The sequence below is a fragment of the Corvus cornix genome, chromosome Z, assembly GCF_000738735.6.
Source record: "Corvus cornix cornix isolate S_Up_H32 chromosome Z, ASM73873v5, whole genome shotgun sequence".
Lineage (NCBI taxonomy): Eukaryota > Metazoa > Chordata > Aves > Passeriformes > Corvidae > Corvus > Corvus cornix.
In genome coordinates, this window is record NC_046357.1 from 29,834,354 (window position 1) to 29,853,444 (window position 19,091).

The 19,091-nt window shown below is 43.1% G+C and overlaps 1 protein-coding gene across 3 annotated transcripts in view; it reads right to left on the bottom strand.

The window, feature by feature from the left end:
- LOC104689758 (metalloprotease TIKI1) overlaps positions 1-19,091 on the bottom strand; it is an 80,561-nt gene that overhangs the window by 15,982 nt on the left and 45,488 nt on the right. For 2 of the 3 annotated variants that reach the window (XM_039567548.1, XM_010400056.3), the window contains exons 3-4: positions 11,182-11,328; positions 8,844-9,018 (exon numbers count right to left, since the gene is read on the bottom strand). In XM_039567548.1, coding sequence (XP_039423482.1) covers positions 8,844-9,018; positions 11,182-11,328 — 322 coding nt within the window. The remainder of the gene's footprint in view (positions 1-8,843; positions 9,019-11,181; positions 11,329-19,091) is intronic. The other variant, XM_039567549.1, reaches the window with a different exon arrangement.

The following is a 19,091-nucleotide window of genomic DNA, read 5'->3' on the forward strand; positions in this document are numbered from 1 at the left end:
CACTTCACTTCTCTCAGGAGGAGGAAATTTTGCACAGTTACATTAGATAATCCAAGCAACATATGTAAAACAAGGATCAGTCATAAAGTGGCAGGAATTCCAAATCTGCCATTTAAGTTAAAACAGTATATCAAATGAAAAACATGTAATAATACTAAATCCAGTAAAATCTTGCTTCTCACAGTATTTCCAAGTCAAGAAAACTCCAGGTACCGGAACAGAAACCAAAGGACAAAGGATGGTACTCTCACAAATTTAGTACTGCAGGGAGAAGGAAATGATGAAGATTGAAGGGGATGAGGTGGCCACAGTGATACTGTAAGTCAACTTAAAGAATCCCTGAATTCACATTAGGTGTAGGAGTATAAGGATGTTGCATTACAATACTTCTGCATGCTTGCAGGTCAAATCCCATGCAAACAGCCCTCCCATGCCCACCCAATATTTTTTGGACTGCAGACCTCCAAACAAAATTCTTCCTATGATTACCTACAAGATGTAATATTAATGAGGTATTACTCTATAAACTTTGAACCCAAGGTTTTATTCTACTGGGACCATGATAAGTGTTTGTCCACAAAACCATGATTTCCTGGAAATCTTTTATTAGTATAAAATCTTAGTGGATCATACTTCACCACTCAAACCAAACACGAAAATCTGGTGGGCACAACTGCAGAACACTGGTGTTCTCTATGCCCAAGAAAGTACTTTCCCTAGACATGAAAAGACTTAAAGAAAGTGCCTCAAGCTTGCATTTGCTCAGGAGAGAAAAGAATAATCTTCCATTTCTTCAAAAGTGATGTGGTTTGCTAATCAACTTGCCTATATAACTTCTCAAAGTACTTGATGTTGTGCAAGTAGCCTTGCACAAGGCTACAACAAGTAGCCTTGCACAACATGGGAAAAATAGTCTAATACTAATGGAAAAGAAACATGAAGTTACAATTTGCATGAGCCAAAATGAAGGCATTTTTCTTGTGAAAGATAAGAAGATACTCATCTATCAGTTTCTGTCGAAAATTAGGCCTCTTAAATGTAAGGCTTGAGCATTTTTTATCCCCGGGGATTCCCATTTTTACCCTTGGGCAAAGTCAAACATCCTGATAATCTCCTCCAAAAATTGAAGATAGAAAAAGCTTTTTCATTGATTGTAAGACCAAATTTATGACTAAATTAACATAAAAGAAAAGTTTACATGCCCATATTTTGTAAAAAACTCTTAACAGATGAGTTAAGAGAAACAGCTTATGTTCAAGGCAGCCTTAGCTACTGGGTCTCCATTTACTAAGAGTTTTCCACTGATAAAGCCTTATGGTTTTGAGACAAGAAGACCCTCACAGAGGTGACTATGCTAGCACCCAGCACTATGTTACCAGTAAGGGAAGGAATTACCAGTGCCATATCTGAGCTACAGTACTCACAGCCACCTCTGCCATTGGACCTGCTCACATCACACACCACTCCTTCTTTTCCAGCAAAAAAGTTACTAAGGACTTGAAATCCCCCTAGCTCAAAACACACATTACATGATGGAAGTTTTCCTACTTTAGCTGCCCAGTAAAAGCAGTAATGGGTCAACCCAGCACTGATAGGAAGACTGTCAGTACCTGAGGAGAAACAGTACCATTTTTTGGCCTGGCTGATTTTGACAGCTGCACTAATATATTAGAACAGAGGCTACTGCCTCTAATGGAGAAATGCAAAGCTTTCTTCATTTCACGTGTCAGAGATGTCAGGAGCAATGCCCTTCATGTGAACCCTGGGGCGTTGGATGTGGGTCCTGCCTCCACACAACATTATCTTTCCCCTTCAGGGGTTGTTGTTCTAATAAACCCTGTCATTAGCATTCTGAAGACTCAAAGAGGCTACTAAGAAAAACAGTCTCAAAACTGCTGGGTTGTATCTGGCATTCTCAGATTACAGAGGTACAGGCACACCTTCAGGCACTCAGCCTTTCCTCCCACCCAAGGAAGCTATAACGATGCCGCATTCCAGAGACAGAAGCACGAAGGCAATCAGCAAGCCCTTTGAGCCCAAGGAGAAGTGAGGTGGCCCCACAAGACTCATTTAATCTGTTTTTAAAATCTGTTTTATCACTATGTTGTCTTCCTGCCCCTCCCCGCACCTTTTTTTGACCTCTTCCAGGATCCACAAATATTCACCTTCTTACAGACTTTTAATGAACTTCCTCACTATACATTTCAAATCTTTTACATAATGCATGGCTAAATTTACATTCCCTGTGCAGCCTGTATCTCCAGTTCCAAATGTACTGAACTGGCAGGTTCAAATTTTCCATGGTGGATTCTGAATTCCCACTAAATTTCAAAGTGGTATCACATTTCCCTGGGCAACTTTCATATTCCCATGGCAGGTTTTTGTTTGGTTTTACAGGTATTAACATACATATAAGCTGGACAGAGACATCCTGGGCTTAGCACTGTTGACTGCTTTTTACACCCACTCCTGACAGGTCCTTTCTCCCCTTTTCTAACCCAGCAACAGTAAACCTTGTTCCTCTTGCCTAATTTCACATCTAAAAATGCCAGATGGAACAGAATATTTCAAGAAGTAAGACTGAACAGCTCTACATGGAAACAGTACCACCTAACTTGCCACTCAGACTCAGCACAGTTCCACTTTACCCTGAAAATTCTTTTTTGGTTTCATGGTTTTTTGCTTGTTTGGTTGGGGGTTTTTTTGGTTTGTTTTTTTTTTTTTTTTTTTTTGTTTGTTTTTTGTTTGTTTGTTTGGGGGTTTTTGAGAGCGGTTTTTTGCGTTTCTCTTCTTGGGTCTTTTTGTTTGGTTTTCTTGGGTTTTTGGGGTTTTTTTCCAGGTTTTTTTTTTTTTTTTTGCTTTTTATGAATAAGGATTGACGGAAAAGGGTTTAGACAAGCCTATGGATCCAACACATGTGGCACCTAAGACTGACACAAAACTGACCTCTCACATCACAAGGATTGCCTTGAAACCTAGAGAAGCTGAAGGAAGCCATTTGGTGGACTACAGCAGACGGGGGTAACCATTGGTGGTAACACATTCTGTCTGGGAAAAGAAACCAGTCAGTCCCTGGAGGTTTGACTCCATACGGTCTCACTAATGCCAAATAAACACATTTGTTATTTCCTTTAGTAATTAGAAGAAATGGTAGCTGAAGAAGTTCTCACCAACATCCTTTTTTTCTTTGCGTTAACGGTGGCTTACCAACATCCACTATACTTTAAAGGCTCAGAATGGTGTTTTTTTCAGGAGCAACAAGGAAAAATAGCTCTGAGAGAAAAAAGAATTTTCCAGTGTTCTCAAGATTAAGAGGACCAGCTTCTGAGGTTGTCAAATCAGCCAGCCTCTCTCACTGAAGTCAGTAATTTCTTCCACAGGGACATAAGGAATCTTAGATTCCTCTGTACTTCTTATTCATGAACTGGCACTTTGGAGTTTCTCAACTGTTCAAAGAGGCAGGAGAGACTAGAGGGAATTGAAACTTGGCTCCCAGAAACCTGGTTTCACCTGAGGCCTTGTCTGTCAAAATAAAGTCAGGATCTCAAGCCACTGAGTATGCTTCCTCCTACATAAAAAAACCCCCCAATGCTTTTTTTCCCTCTGTTATTCTTCAGCCCCTTCAACAGAAACTGTAAGTAAGCTAAAGGAAGAAAATGGAATAAAATGACCATGCTGAAGAAAAACCCACCTAGAGGTGAATCTGAAACATCAAGGGGAACATGGAATGCCTCTACTGGCATGTCAGCAGTAAAATGTAGACTAGATAAATATAAATGAAGTGCTGAAGGGGGCAGAAGACCTGATGACAAAGAATGAGGAAAAGGCCAAGTACTAGATGTCTTTGTTACTTTTTCTAGTGGTCAAACCAGCCTTCAGGAATCTCAGGTTCTTATGACTAGGGGGAAAGTTCAGAGTAAAGAAGGTTCACTATGGGTGGAGAAGGATCAGGTTAAGGAACATTCAAAAAGACCGGCCATTTACAAGTCCCTATAGGATACATCCAGAGAAACCCTGTGAGCTTGCTTAATGTCACTAGAGGCCACTCTCAACTACCTTTAAAAGGTCGTGGAAAGTGGGGGAAGGTCCCTGAGGACTGAAAGAAAGTAAGGATAACTCTTGTCTTCAAGAAGGGCAGGAAGACAGATCTGGGGAATTATGAAATGCTCAGCCACACCTCTGTTCCTGGGGAAGGTGGTGGGGCAAATTATCCTGTAAACCATTTCCAAATGTGTCAGGGATAAGCAATGGTTGGGAGTGATCAGTATGGATTTATGATAAGGGGAAATTTGGCTCATAAAGTTCAGCAAATCAAGTTCTGCACCTGGGCAGGAATAGCTCCAGGCACCATAACAGGCTGAGCACCAACTGGCTGAAGAGTAGTTTGGTAGAAAAAGATGTGCTGTCTTGGTGGTCATCAAGTAGGCCTTAAGCCAGAAATGTGTCCTTGTGGCAAAGGCAGCCACAAGTGCTGCCAGACAATGAGGGGAGATACCCTTCCCTGTTCCTCAACCCTGGTGACATAGTTCTGGGTCCAGTGTCTGGCTCTGAGCTTCCCAGCTCAAAAGAGATGTGGACACACTGGAGAGAGTGCAGCAAAGGGCCACAAAGATGATAAACAATTAGCGTATGTGTCACACTAGGAGAAACTGAGATTATTCAGCCTGGACAAGAGAAGGCTCAGGGGCTATAACTGATGCCATAAATGCCTGATAGGAGGTTGCAAAATAGACAGAGTAGAACTTTTCTCAGTGGTGTCCCATGAAAGGACAAGAGGCAATGGACAAAAACTGGTACACAGGAAGTCCCACTTAAACATAAGAAAAAGTATCTTCAGTGATTAAACACTAGAATAGATTACCCAGAGAGATTCTGGAGTCTTCATCCTTGCCCATATACTCCAGTCCTAGGAAAAGTGCTATATGATCCTGCTCTGAGCAGAGGGATGAACCAGACAATCTCCAGAGCTCTCTGTCAGTATCAACTTTCCCTTGATTCTGGGATGGTTTAGCCAGCATGCGGCACCCTTGTAAAACCTGGACAAGTGGTAAAACTCTCCACAGTACAGTAGGACAATGCAGCTCTCACTGTGTCAGAGTTCCCTTCCTAGACAAACCAGAAACCTATGGGATTACCTGTCTGTCTGGCTGTGAAATCACATGTGACATCACTTACATTGGCTTAGCATCCAGATCCTGAATGTGCCACTCAAGAATTCAGAGAAATTGAAAATCCGTATAGAAGGAAGACTGCTGGTGAAAAATTATAGCTGGCTTTGCTTCACAAGTTCAACCACTGGCAACAGGGAGCAGGCCTGGCTTGTAACCCTGGTGCCGCCATACATAAAGGCCTGTCCACAATTAATATAAAATCCTTACTGAACACAGTGGAATGCTGCTGCCATTGACAACTCTCTCTTCCCATGCTTTCCTCTAATTCCCTCAAACAGACTTATTTTGGCTTGAAACTCTCCTTGTTTGCACTCTGGTCAGAAGCAAAGTGTTTTGGATCTTTTCAGCAAAATCTGTTATTTTTTAGTTCTCCATTTTGGTGCAAATTACTCCCAAACAAAAATAGTTTCAGAAATGAGCTCTGACTGCGACGCACTTTCAACAAAATATAAGGAGAGTTTGCCTGATTGATTAAAAAAAGGCATAAAATGTGCTGAATCTAATGATCAAATCTATTATGGCCCAAATTACCACACATAATTCCACATAAGAAGTCAACATCTATAGCCATGAAGCTATATCAAGACCCAGGAAGAGGGGTCTTGATAGACTTGTCTTGAAGACTACTTCTTTTGCGCAATGTATTACACCTCCCATCAGTCCAGTTAGAATATAAAATAAATCAGTATTTTCTGATTTTCCTCCATTAAAAATAAAAATACCAAGATTATTTTAAATAACATGAGAAGGTATATGTAATCCCACAGTCACACACAAACCATGACCTTGTTTCCATAAAATTGATGATAAAAGTTGTTTTTTCAATGTTTTTTTGTTAATGGAAAAATTGAACTTTCCTTACAAAAAGCCTAGCTGTTTTAAAAATAAAACACATGGTGAAAAAATCTGGAAAGAAAACTACTAAAAGTCTTCTCTCCCCTTCTTACTGGGAGACCCTTTAATATCCTACTACCATTTTAATACAACCTTGTCCTGCAGTTTATAAGCTCCTGCTAGGAGATACTTTCTTCACTGGTGGTCAGAAGAGGGCAAGCCACCACACAGTCATGACTTATTTCCATTCCTATAGCCTTTCTTTTTTCTTCCCTTTTCCTACTACTCATTCTAACCTGCCTTGTGTGAGCACTTTCCTGGAACCTTTTTACAGTAATTAACAGCAGTACAATTCCAAGCAATGCTTAAAACTGATCACAAGATATTTGTTCATCTTCACTGCTTGCTGGCATAAAAATAACTCATCCACATAATTATCTATCACATACAGCAATCTGCATAAGCAAAAGGCTAAATTAGCTTGCTGGAAAACAATGAAAGACTGCATTCATAATTGCAATATGCACTCAGGAAACCTCAGAAATCTGTAGAAATTGATCTGTTTTCTGCAATATATCCTGTGATGCTACTTCTCATTTAGATGCTTAATAAGAAACAAACGAAACAAACAAAACAAATAAAGAAACAAACAAAACCCCACCAAAAACCCTGATGCAGTCAAACAAGGGCGTAATCAAGAATTATGCTGCTCAATGTGGGAGGCTGGCACTATCCTTTGAACAGAACTATTTGGAAGAGCAGATGAGAACAGAGGACAGACTGGTATCAAAGCCAGAAAGTAATTAGAGACAATTTCAAAATCAGTCCAAAGTCCCCAGAGAAGACAGGGAAGCTGTCTGGGTTCAAAAGTAGGATGGAAAAGCATGAGAAGAGCACACCAGGTGCTTGGAGATCAAGCCATGTGCACATAAGCCACAGATTAAGGGTATTCATTTAGGCCCAAGGCTCCTGGCAGTGCTGCAGTACAGAAATGCTGGCAATCAGGACACAGAAAAGGGGGAACTGGGAAAAAAAAAGGAAAGAGAAAAGCAAGATTCCAGGAAGCCTGGGAAAGGATTTTAGGACTGTCATGAAAGTTGAGAACAAGAGAAGTTTAGAAGGACAGGGATCTGTCCTGGTCCTGCAGTGCTTCTGGGCTCTGGGGCAGTGCTGTGCACACCAATGACAGTGAAGACAGTCTGGGGCAGAAGGGCAGGAACAGAAAGAAATTAATGGGAGGGGAAACAAATGACACAAAACGATCTAAAGACATGATTTGCAGCTCTTGGGATTCAGAGTCTGTGCAAGGAGGGGAAGAAGCTCCCTCCTCTCAAAGAATCCTGCTCTTGGGACATGACAGATTCAGAGTGACACAATGCATCCACATGTGTCTGCTTACAAGGGCTGCTCATTACTCAAGCTGTGATGCAGTAACCAAAGCCCAAATATCTGCGACTAGCCTCCTGACAGAAGAGCAGACACCTGCAACAGACACAGCTTGGACTTGCAGCTGGCATATGCTTTCATCAGAAACATCAGTGCAGCAGGTTCAAATGTGGTCAGAACTTCAGCAGTGGAGTACAGCAATGTCCTGGTCTTAGCCTACAGAAAGGTATGACCAGAATCTACACAACCAGGACATGCTTCACTGTTCTTTGTGACAGCGAGTTGGACAGAGCAGAGATAGTGCAGGAAGATTGCAGGTTACAATCTTCACACACATCTGAACAAACATGGTCAGCCACCCTTCCTGAAGTCCTGGCTCTCACACATTGGGCCCTTTTTATGCTAAGTTTGTAACCACAACTCCCTGCTGCAAGTACAGAAATTCTCACAGACTCTGAATACAAATGCTTTTAGTGTTTAAATATTTTCCTTGCCTTGTCTAGATCTTCCATCCTCACTAAAGCAGTATGCACTGAGACTGGAAAACCACACATGGACACTGACACCAGTCTCAGTTTTCCCCCTTTCCCAAAGGCCATACGGCTCATGGTGGCGGGGATGTGACACTTCTCTGGGAATTAGCACCTCTCTTTTCTAACACCAATCCTAACTTCTTCCTTTCCCTGGAGCTAGAACAAAGGATGGGAGCCATGGGAAAACAATCCTGTTTTTACCCTCCATCCAGCCCTAGTCTGAAGTGTAGATGTTAACCTTATTGAGTTGGATGTGCTGCTGGATGTGCCTGTAGAGTTCTGCTGGCTGCTAAGAGGCAGAAAATGGAGTAGGTTTTCCCCAACCAGGCCCACTGCACTGCTCCAAAATAGTAGCAGACACAACTTCCTTGTGAAAGTGCAGAGAAAGAGGTAAGGAGATGCAGGAGGAAGAGGAAGGGTGAAATTGTGCCTTGCTTCTCCCCTTGCATTTATTGAGCCCCTTGGAGTCAGACAATTTGGCATATTCCTTCTTTTGCATGTGTCCTTGAAAGGTTAATTCATGCACTGGTGCAACCTCAGATGTGCTGCCTTTCGTCTCAGCTCCGTATTTATCGCTGCTATCCTTTTGCATTCGTTACCCAGACAATAAACACGTGTGTATATCTATGAGCTGTTCCTCCTGTGCATGCACTATAGTTGACTCAGTATCTCTGCCTCTGCATACAACAAACATGTCTGCAAGCACATGCACAGTGAGCTCCTTGTACACTGAAGAACAACAGTCTCCTATACTGAAAAGCTTTTCCTACTAGAGAACAACTATCAGGGAAAAGCTGACTTCCATGTCCACCACAGTAAAAATACTGAGCCTTCTTTAAACTGAGGCAAGCATTTGCAAAATGCTTCTAAAGGACAAGGGAAGGACGAGTTCAGTTTGAAAGGCACCACAGTCACATACCAGCTCCAAATGCAAAGAAGAAACTCTTGTCTGGGTGCTCTTGCAGCAGGTCCTTCACCCTCCTGCCCATTCGCTCATTTCGCTTGTAGATGAGCTCCTGGCGGAAGTAGCTGTCTATCTCTTGGGCAGTAATGCGTTCATGGGCTGGAAGTGTAGCATTAATAAAATTTGGGACCTAAGGCAGAAAAAAAAAAGTCTTAATGAAAGGGGGATTTATTTCACAGGCAGCCATCATGCACAGGCATTTTAGCTCCACACAGAGTGTGGCAACTGCCTCATCCCTCAAGGCATAGCCAGTACAAAGGACAAAACCCAAAGCAAGCTAAAAAAAACTTAACAAACTTAAAATAATACATGGTGCTTCATTTTTTCTCAATGCATCGTTTCATAAGCCAACCAGCTGGATTTTTTTTTATTCAGAGTCAACAAATACTATCATTTGGCCACACTGAAGATCCTAACTCCTGACTGCTCAGCTGAAGAAAGTATTTGCCCCTAAATGCCTTTAACTACTCTTAAATTGCCATAGGTATGACATAACTATAGTGATAATTACACTCTTCTAAGAGAATTTGACTGGTATCAGAGCCCTCAGGCTGCCAAAGAATAACTATGCAATTTGAACTAGTTAAAAAAACATCCCTAAACTTTTCAAAAGAAAGAGGGCCAGATTTTGTCAGGAGATAAAGTGTTACCACCTCCAGTTGCCCAGTCCTGGCGGTATCTTTTAAAATGCTGGCTTGCATCCGTGGGGCCCCCAGGACAGCTGTGCCTGCACACTACCCTGACCTCTTGCCAGTGGAGAGAAAACGTGGGTCTGCAGTTGCAGCAATCCTGGCTTCTTGACAAGTAGCTTTAGGCATTCAGTTATGGGGACAGTTAACTAAAGGGCCTGCAACCGGTGGTTTCTGGAGAGCAGAGCCACTAGTAAGCCAGGTGCTTTCCCTTGCACGGCGGCAGCAGATGAACAGACTTCGGAGCCACTCAGAAACTATTATGGCATCTGTCCAAAGGTGAGCCTGCAGGTAGTCCTCTACTGGGCAAGCATGGAGTCAAATACAACTTACTGAGAAATTCTGCTTAAAACATAAACTGACAGTGTTGCAAACTATTAATGTTCAGCTCTGCTGCCAAGGAAAGTGCCCTGAGGTGGAGCCCCCTCATATTAAGTAAAGGACAGTTGTTCCTTGGCAGAATGCACGAGCTGCTCAGAACAAGCTGCTCTCTCCCAGGACCTAGGGGCAATGTCTGCAGTCTGTAACATCTCCACAGGATAGTGATGCAGCATCTGCATCCTCTTAAAATGCTGGCCTCCTCTGAGAAATCCTTTGAAATCTATGTGTGGAGTGCATGGTGTAAAAGCTAGGCAGTATTAATGACCAGGATGCCTGCACCTGCAGGCGGGCAGGTGTGCAGGACATGAAGGCAGCAGCACCTGTGCAAAGCTTGGCACCAGAGAAGGGTTAGCATGACTCTGCAGCTCTGCACCGTATGTATCAAAAGGTCATGGGAAAATGGTTATTCAGCAAGGAAAGCCCAGGTATCAACACCTACCTTTTCAGCACTGTAAGGATAGAGCCTGTGTTTTCACTGATGTGCACAAATTGCCAGGCGATACCTCACAGACAAGAACAGAGAGACCTGATGTCTCAGCCTGAGGTTAGTTAATCTAACAGCCCAAACAGGCCAAATTGGTCCCTGCTGGGCATTTTGTCATGGTTTAAAGATTAGTATTGCATTCCACTGTGCTGCTTAGGAAACCATCTCCATAAACCCAAGTCTGTGAGGTCTCAGAAACTCTCTTTTCCTTCACATTCAGTCTAAATCTATCTTTTTGTTTCACTCCATTTCTCTTCTTTGGGCCTTGTCCACAGCACACAATCATACTGATAGGGGACATTAAAAAGCTTTTAACTTGCCCAGCCTTACACAAGCGTCCAAGTCACGAGTGCATTTCTCTGTTCCTGCTTGCACAAGAGAGCCTGCTGTTGCTCTCTGTTGGCATTAAGTTTGCTCATACCTAAGCTAGTGCAATTCCACAAGTTCCTTAAGAAAGTAAATTATTAACTCATAGAGCTTTGATGCTAAAGGGAACACAGCACACATCCAAAAGGGAAAGCCAGGTGCACCTTTGCTGCCTGTGTACAAGAGAGGGGTTGAGGTGGTGCAGACTCCTGGAATAGGAGGCTCAGGAAAGCAGATGTGCCAGGGAGCCAGCAATATGCTCCTGGCCCTCACCTATAAAGGGCCTGCCTGAGGAGAGACGAGCACAAGTGTGACAGGGGCAAGCACTACAGGGAGATGTGCGTAGTACAAGGGCTGCGGTGGCAAGACTCACTTGAGAAGTGTCATGGTTGAAGATGATGGAGCTGAGGTCCCCACAGTTGTAATGCTTGATAAGGTCTTCTGTCGTATAGGGGATCTGGAAACTGCCTGCTCGGAGGCTCTCCTGCTGCAAGAGAGTCTGATTCAAAGCAAAGACCACCTGAGGGAGGGGGAGAGGGAGGAAAAGACAGAGTTCCTGGTAAGTTCTCTTTTCGTCCCATGAGAAGGTCACAGACACACAGCCACCTGCTGAAGGCTCTTTGAAGCTGCTCCTGCTCTGAGCCTGCCAGTCTAGACATCACCAACCCATGCCTCCAATGGCTCCGCAGGTACTCACAGCTTGGATCCCAGCTGCTCAGAGGGAATGGACTCACTACATTTAACTCCATGGGGTTTTGCCTGTGATGTGATTAATATGGAAGATACAAAGGACCAGGCTGAAGAAGGGGCAATCTTGCTTCCTTAGATGACTGACTACCACAGAGCCTAAGGCCTGATGGGCTCCTGTCCCCGTAGTTTCTCAGCCATCTACCTAAATTAAGCATGGCTTATCCTTGTTTGACCTTCCTTCCTCATCTGCTAGAACAGTCATGGGCTGTTGTTTCCTGCTTTGTGTCTCCTCTCAGACACCGCATCTATTTCAGGCAGGAATGGCTCTCTGGAGCAGGCCAGGGAAGAGTGGTGGCTGTTGGAGGATGCAGGAAGCTGCTTTCCCTGCAGCTGCTCAGCATTCAGTCTCTCCCAGCTGACTGTCTCGCTGCCAGCATTCCTTCCTCCTCAGCCTGCCCCTGGGAATGCAAACACTCCCATCATCCCCTTTGCCTCAAGGCAAACTATCTGGCTGCCACAGCTCCTACCCCCAGGGACCTTTCTGTTCACTGGAAAGGGAGAAGATCACCCTCCAGATGTGGCTGCCTCTCCACCTCCAGCACAGCAGGGCTCTCCCAAGGCAGTGGCCTCAGGACCTGACCCAGACACTGGCTGCAGATCCAGCTGCCCCCTGCCTTCGGCAGTGCACAGCCCCTGAGGACAGCAGCCACGTAAAAGGGACAAGAGAGCACTTTGGAGCAACAGGTGTCTCTGAAGCCAAACAGACAATGCAGAATCTCTGTATCTCTCTTTAGCTGCTCCAGCCACTGCAGCCTGTGGTCACCAAGCCCCAGAAAGGCAAGAAGCCTTGGGGTACAAACTCCCCAGGCTGAACATGGGATGTCCATAGGCACCTTTGGTGGGACATGGAGCTGTATGGTCCCCTGTGCAGGGAGCAGTCCCCTGTTCAGCACCTGGCAAGAAAAACACTACCATCTCTTCTGAGCACACTGCTTACGCACGCTACCACCAGTTTTCACACCAAAACAGGACAACTGTAACAAGCTTTCCTACTACCTACTGGTCTATTATTTTTGTTTTTAAAGGAAGTAAGCTCAGATATATTGGTTGGAATTTTTAAAAAAATTACTCATGAAAGTGTTATTTTCTAAGCTCTGGTTACTCTGTGTAATTAACTTCTCCTGGATATTTGCCTCAAACACCATCAAGTCACTCTAGAACTGAAAGTAGTTGCCAACACTATGGAACTCACACATGAGTAAGCATACTCAATGTACTGAGACTATGTGAACCAAATTTTGGGATTACAGAACAGATGTGGAAACAAACAGGTGCAATTTCCCTCCCATAGCACAACCATCTGTCTTCTACAGAAAGGTGCAAATTCTACCAGACTTGAAATCATGCTGTCTCCACTACAGCTAGACTTACCTCTTTGGATCCAAATCACTGTGTACGTAATCCAATATGAAAGTACATAATGTAGCATTAGTTCTGGGAGGGTGAATAGCAACATTCACTCACACCTCATGTTTGTAAAAAGGGGAAGAATTCACTTTGTTGGTACAAACTGCATTCAGCCAAAATATTAACTCCAGGCAGACACTCAGGCAAGTTACATCAAACAAAGCAGTGGCCATCTTGCAAAGGACCTCTGTTAGATTTTAAAGTAAATTGGACAAAACCAAATTGAAACTACTTTATGTCTGAACGAAAGTTTGCATGCGGGATGGGGTTTATCATACTCCAAAGTCATTGTTTTCCATTTGTTTGGCTTAAGAGACTTCCTAGTGGATGCTAATGACCAGACAACATTCACTGAGAGACAAGCCAAATCCATGCTGAAAATATGGGATTTCTACAGCCATGACTGCTAGGTCATGCCAGCAAAATGTTGTATGTACAACCAGTCCAGCCAAAAGCACTTACACATGGGAATAGCCTATTTTTAAGCTATTTGACACCATCTCCTTGAATATTTACCATTAAAGCAGTATGTCCTTTTCCAGATTTTGAAACAATGACAAGACAATCTCGGTCCAGAGAGTAGTCAGGAAATGTGACAGCCTCCTGAGCTGGTCAGGCAGCTCTGCCTCAATGTAGATTAAGCATATCAAAGAGGCTTTGCAATCTTTACTGTTTGATTTTCATCTAAACACAAACCAGCAGAGGGTAATGGGTTTCTGGGGAGAAAACACCAGCCTGGGTGAGATGTGAGAAAAAAGCCAATCTTCTTCTCACTGCTGTATCTCTGCAGCCTGTACTCCTGCTGTCACTTGCTCTGCATGCCACCCTCAGGTCCACACAGATCTCTTCCCTCCTCCCTTGCCACATGCTTCAGGTGAAATAGGTTCAGTCTTGCCTCCAAACAGACTAGGCCTGGGCTGTAGCAGCCAGGACAAGCCACACAGGCATCTTCCTTCCTCATGCCCACCCACTGGCCATAAGAAACTAGCACATAGTAAGCTGCGAAGAGCTACATAAATCTGCCCCAAGAGCACAGCATACATTCACAGTGATGGAGAATCACTGCACACATTTCATGGGAATAGAGGCAACTCACCACCTCTCCCTCCATATCTCTTACTGCTGGCATGACACAAAACTGCCCTGGTGAGGCAGCTTTGGCAGCTCTATGGCCTTTGCTAAGAGTACACCTTTCTGGTTGGAGGTGTGAGAGTTGATACTGGACACAGGAAGAAATTTCAGGACAGCAGCAGCTGAAGGGCTTGCCTGCCCAAATGGGAAAGCAGAAAAGACCCTTTACCATGAGGTTATTCATGTTTCAACTCAAAGAACAGAGTGTTCCAGCTCACTGCTCAAGACTCCTACATCCCATCCTAACCACAACTGCCTGGGGACAGAGCATCCAGCAGCCTGCCTTGGACTCCATGGCCCAATTGGTGGTTTGTGTGGCACTGCATGGGCTGTTTTTCTTTGGCATGGAGAACTACAGAGGGCTGTTCCCTGACAGGTCAGACCTCCCCACGAGCAATATCCTTCCCCACTCAGATCTAGACCTACAACCTATCACCGCACATAGTACATGAGGGAGAAGCCACAAAAGAACCACCTGAAGTCCCCCACCCAGAGAGTGGGCTTCCACCTTGGTGCTGTGAGGGAGAGAGGAAAGAGCATCAACGTCCTTGACAATTAACCCTCCCTAATGAGTTACAGTAATTCATGCATCAGGCTTTGCACAGCTGGGGCACAGAAAATGCTATTGTCAAAAATACTGTCTACATCAGCTGGTCTGAACAGAATGGTGGCATCTGCTGAAGGGGGAATGATGGCACAGCTGCTGAACAACCACACAGAATTACAATTTGCCATCAGCATGAGTGTACAGCCTCTCAAAGCAATGTGGTAGTTCCTCTCAATTCCTGTATCATTCCTACCTTCTTGGGGTAATTTAAACTCCTCGGCAGAAAGAGAAGTGGATGTGGGGGTAAAGGGGCAGGAACTGTTTGCAGTATCAGGTGCTGCTTAAAGCTCTGCCCTGGTGAGAAGGTTATCTTCAGTAAATAGTAATGGATAAACATTGTCAGGGTCTCAGGAAAAGGGAAGATTCCTAAACCTACTGTTCTTGAAGGATTTAATTTACTGAGATGGGTCTTGCTCAGAAGTTGATAACTCATTATCTGTCATTACTTCTCAAAGAAAACATCAGACTAGGTGCAAAGTGATGCCTAAGGAAGACCACAGGCATCGAACTCTGCAAATTGGATCCCAGTCTTGTTTACCAGATGTGAAAAGCTGAAGAAAGTCAACAGAGCATGAGAAGCAGGAAGCAGATCAGCACCTGGTCTGAAACTGCTATATTTACTAGGCACAAATATTGCTTGCCTTCTTAAATCCCCATTCGATCCTGCAGTCCTTTCATTGCTAGTAATTCCAAGTAGTTAAGAAAACAGCAAATAAGGAAAGGTTTAAAAGAAATTTTCAATTTTGCTCAGAAATCAAACCCAAGAATTTGGGTTGATCTGAGCTCCTCCAGCAGGTGGTACAGAAAGTGTGTGTCTGTCTTGCGGATATCTCTTGCATTGCACTATTTTACTGCTTCCAAGATCTTTCCTGTGCTGGAATCCACAGAAATCACTCTACATTCATCCTCCTTACAAAACTATTCTTCCTTATTTCACACACCCCATCCAGCAACTCTATCCTTCTCTGCTCCATTAAGTGTATTCATACTAGCATCAAAGCATCTTCTGAAAAGATGTATTTGGAGAACAAAAGTAACAAGTTTATTAGAAAGGGATTTTTTATCTCCCACCTCCCATTTTCACTGTGATCTCTGTTTTCCCCCAACCCTCTCCCTTTTTGTACCGTGGAAAAAATCGATTAAGCTCTCTAGTATACATATTGCTGCAAACCTCATTCTCCTCCTGGAGATTTCTTCAGCTGTCAGAAGACACTTGTCCCCTTTGCTAGCATTGTTGGAGTGGCCTGCTAGGCTAAGGGGGTGGGGAAAAGGGAGTTAGAGCCTGGCAGATGCCTTTTTTGTCAAAGACAAAAGACCCCCTGCCATCCTCTCCACTTTTCAGTACTTTCATCCACATTGGATCAAAGTGCTATTCTGCATATGAAAGGAACCTGGCATTATTCACTTCAAATTAGCCTATCGCCATCCCGCTAGCCTCCAAGTCTTCCCAACAAAAGCGCTCACATCTGTTCCATCATTTGCCTCATCTTCAGGGTTTTTTTTCTTTCTGCTCTCAGTTTTTCAGGGCCATTCAGCCCCTTGAATTATAGTCTGGGGAGCATCTTCCTTGCTCTGGGATCGTTCAGCCGAACAATTTGTTTTTAATTGTCTTAAGGAATCATGGGCTGGTTTTGGGTCCTTCCCAGAGACTAACTGCATCCATTACAGCTTCCATTCAGCCTCTTCAGCCAATTCTTTCCCTTTTTCTCCTCCTTATCAAAAGCATGTTTCTCTCCTTGCTCTTCACCTGCCCATTGGTGGAGGAGACCATTGCTTCTCTGGGCCAATGAACACTACTGCCCCAAATCAAAGCAGGCCTTAAATCAAAAGCATCATGACTATCAAAGTCAATAATCCTCCTTTGTCATGGTAATGATCAGGAGGCCAAGTGTTGAGAAGAAAGCAGGATTTCTTGCTCAAGTGTGATGCAGTTCCTTAGAAGTCTGGTGAGCCTTCAACAGAAAGTTGGGACTGGCAATGCCAGAGCCTGGAAACCTGAAACCACCTATCATGAGGAGCCCTGCAAACACCAGCCTGCACACAGAGGTGGGAGAAGTCTGGTTTTGGCATGGGCTGAAAACGGCAAAAGGAGGTTTAACCCACCATCTGCAGCCTTCAGAGCAGTCTAAGTCACTTTCAGAGCTGTTGCTTTAGTAATGGAGAGAAAAACTTGGAGCACTTCTGTGAGAAAGACTGGATTGAAGCCATTAGCAGAGACAGGTTGTGTAAGGTGCCCACCCAGTGGACAAGAGACGAACAATAGAAGTCAATGAAACAAAAGGAAATGGAAACTACTTTAGGTTGTTTATGAGCTACATATTTCCTATGGGCTTTGTATTATTTATATTTGGGTGTTTTCGTAGAAGGAGCACCTTTTCTGTAGCAGGATCATCCAAGTCACTTAGATGACATACAGTTTGCCTCAACTCAGACACAAAGATGCTGACACAGGTAAAAATATGAAGAATTTAATCTCTCTCTCTGTTAACAAACTCACACTAACACATCTTATGCCAAATTCTTGTAGTGTGTCTTTCCAGAACCAAACAAAAGACGCTGAAATTTTTCAGCTGTTATCTGGAATTTAAATGGGAATACACAAACCAACCCTTTTTCAGCTAGGAGCTATAAAAACAAGGCTTGAGAAGCAATGAATGAATTTTTCATTCTCTTCTTATTGCCGGAGGATGGTTGATAATGTTGAATCACAGGAACACTACTTACAGCACTGCTGGAAGAAGTGCAACCCATTTACTTGTAACAGACTGCACTAATACATAGCCTTTTGTCTGAGTAATTTACACTGATTTACAGTGTAAAACGTAATTTTTATGTTTCCATTGACAGCAGCAGAAATGAATGCCCCACTGTGTGCTGAATGTGGATAAGGCCAGCAGTGGTACAGATTGTTCCCCTTTCTAAGAGTGGCTTGTAATTCACATCTGGACACCTCCAAGACCTTGCTGGAACTTGCTCCCATCTTTTATAGGGCCAATTATGTGGCTATGAACCTGCAGTGGAGGAACTCTCCACCTAAGCTTATTGGGATTCCTCCGTGTGCTGCAGGAATCTCCCAAGCTGTCATGAAGTGCATTCTCATACAGAAAATCCTTGAACTGGTCAAGGATCATATTTGCACATTACTAGAGATGGATTAAACTTTTTTTTAAAAAATTCTGTCTTTGTTAAAGATTTTCTAAATGTTAGCAAATTTTTTTCTAAAACCTTCACATATCAAATCTTCACCAGATACATTTTTACCCCAAGAAATAGAACTAGGGGGCTAGTTCTTTGTCTAATTTCAGGTTTCTACAGTCCTGAAGCAAAGTCAAAGGCAAAAAAACCCCATCTACAACCTACTACACTTAGAATTCCTACCTGTCTCCTACTCAGCATTTCTTCAGTTAGCAATGTCCAGCTTCAAAATCCTATTTGGGAACAATGATCCAAATGAAAAGGAATTACTAACAATCCTGATTTCTCTTAGATTATGCTCGCTTTCCAATTTACAGAACTCTACAGTACACTAGTAGCAATCATTTCTTTCTTTTGCCCAATATTTATTTCATAAAACACTTTACAGAACCATCTCAGGACTGTATTAAAAGAATAACCAAGTCACAAAGCAAAAAACCTGAAACTAGGGTTTCTTGGGCTGAGACTAGCTATACTTTCAAAATTCAACATCTGCAATTGATGTTTTAGTTGGCATTTTGTTTGTTTGTTTGTTTGTTTGAAATAATCTTCTACTAAAATAGTTGCTTTGGTCCACTTCCTCCTCCTTCCTTTCCACTGGATACTCTTAAATGTAGTTGAAACAAAACTAAAATATTGAGGTTAGTTAAACAGCCTTTTTTTTTTTACACTTTTTAACATCCATAGAGGAAAATTCTCTTAGAAACAATTTGGCTTTCCAACTGTCAAAAGCATATTAAAAAAAAAAGCAGAAATGATGACACTTCACTGTGTTTGTGACTGTAAGGACAAAGTAGTAAAACTGCCAAAGACTACCTACCTTTCACGGTTTCAAGGACAACATTTAGAAGAACTTTTTATCCTCCTGACCCACAATTACAGAAACTAAATAAACTTGGTATTGATGACCTGGGATTTAGCCGCCATGTTTTTCACTCAGTGCTCACAGATGCTCTTTGGAGTGCTGCTAGATGAAAGAAAATTTCCAAGGCAAGTCCCCACTTGCCTTCAGTATTTTTTTTATTTTAACTCTCTACCACAGGCCATGTATAGCTGAGGACTAAACTCAACAACAGTTTGGAAGATTGCTAGAAGTAATGAGGCTTAGAAACTTAGAATATTTCAGAACACAAATTTTTAATTGGTTGGAATGCTTCCCCCTCTCTCTGCAAAACTGATGCAAAACATTACTT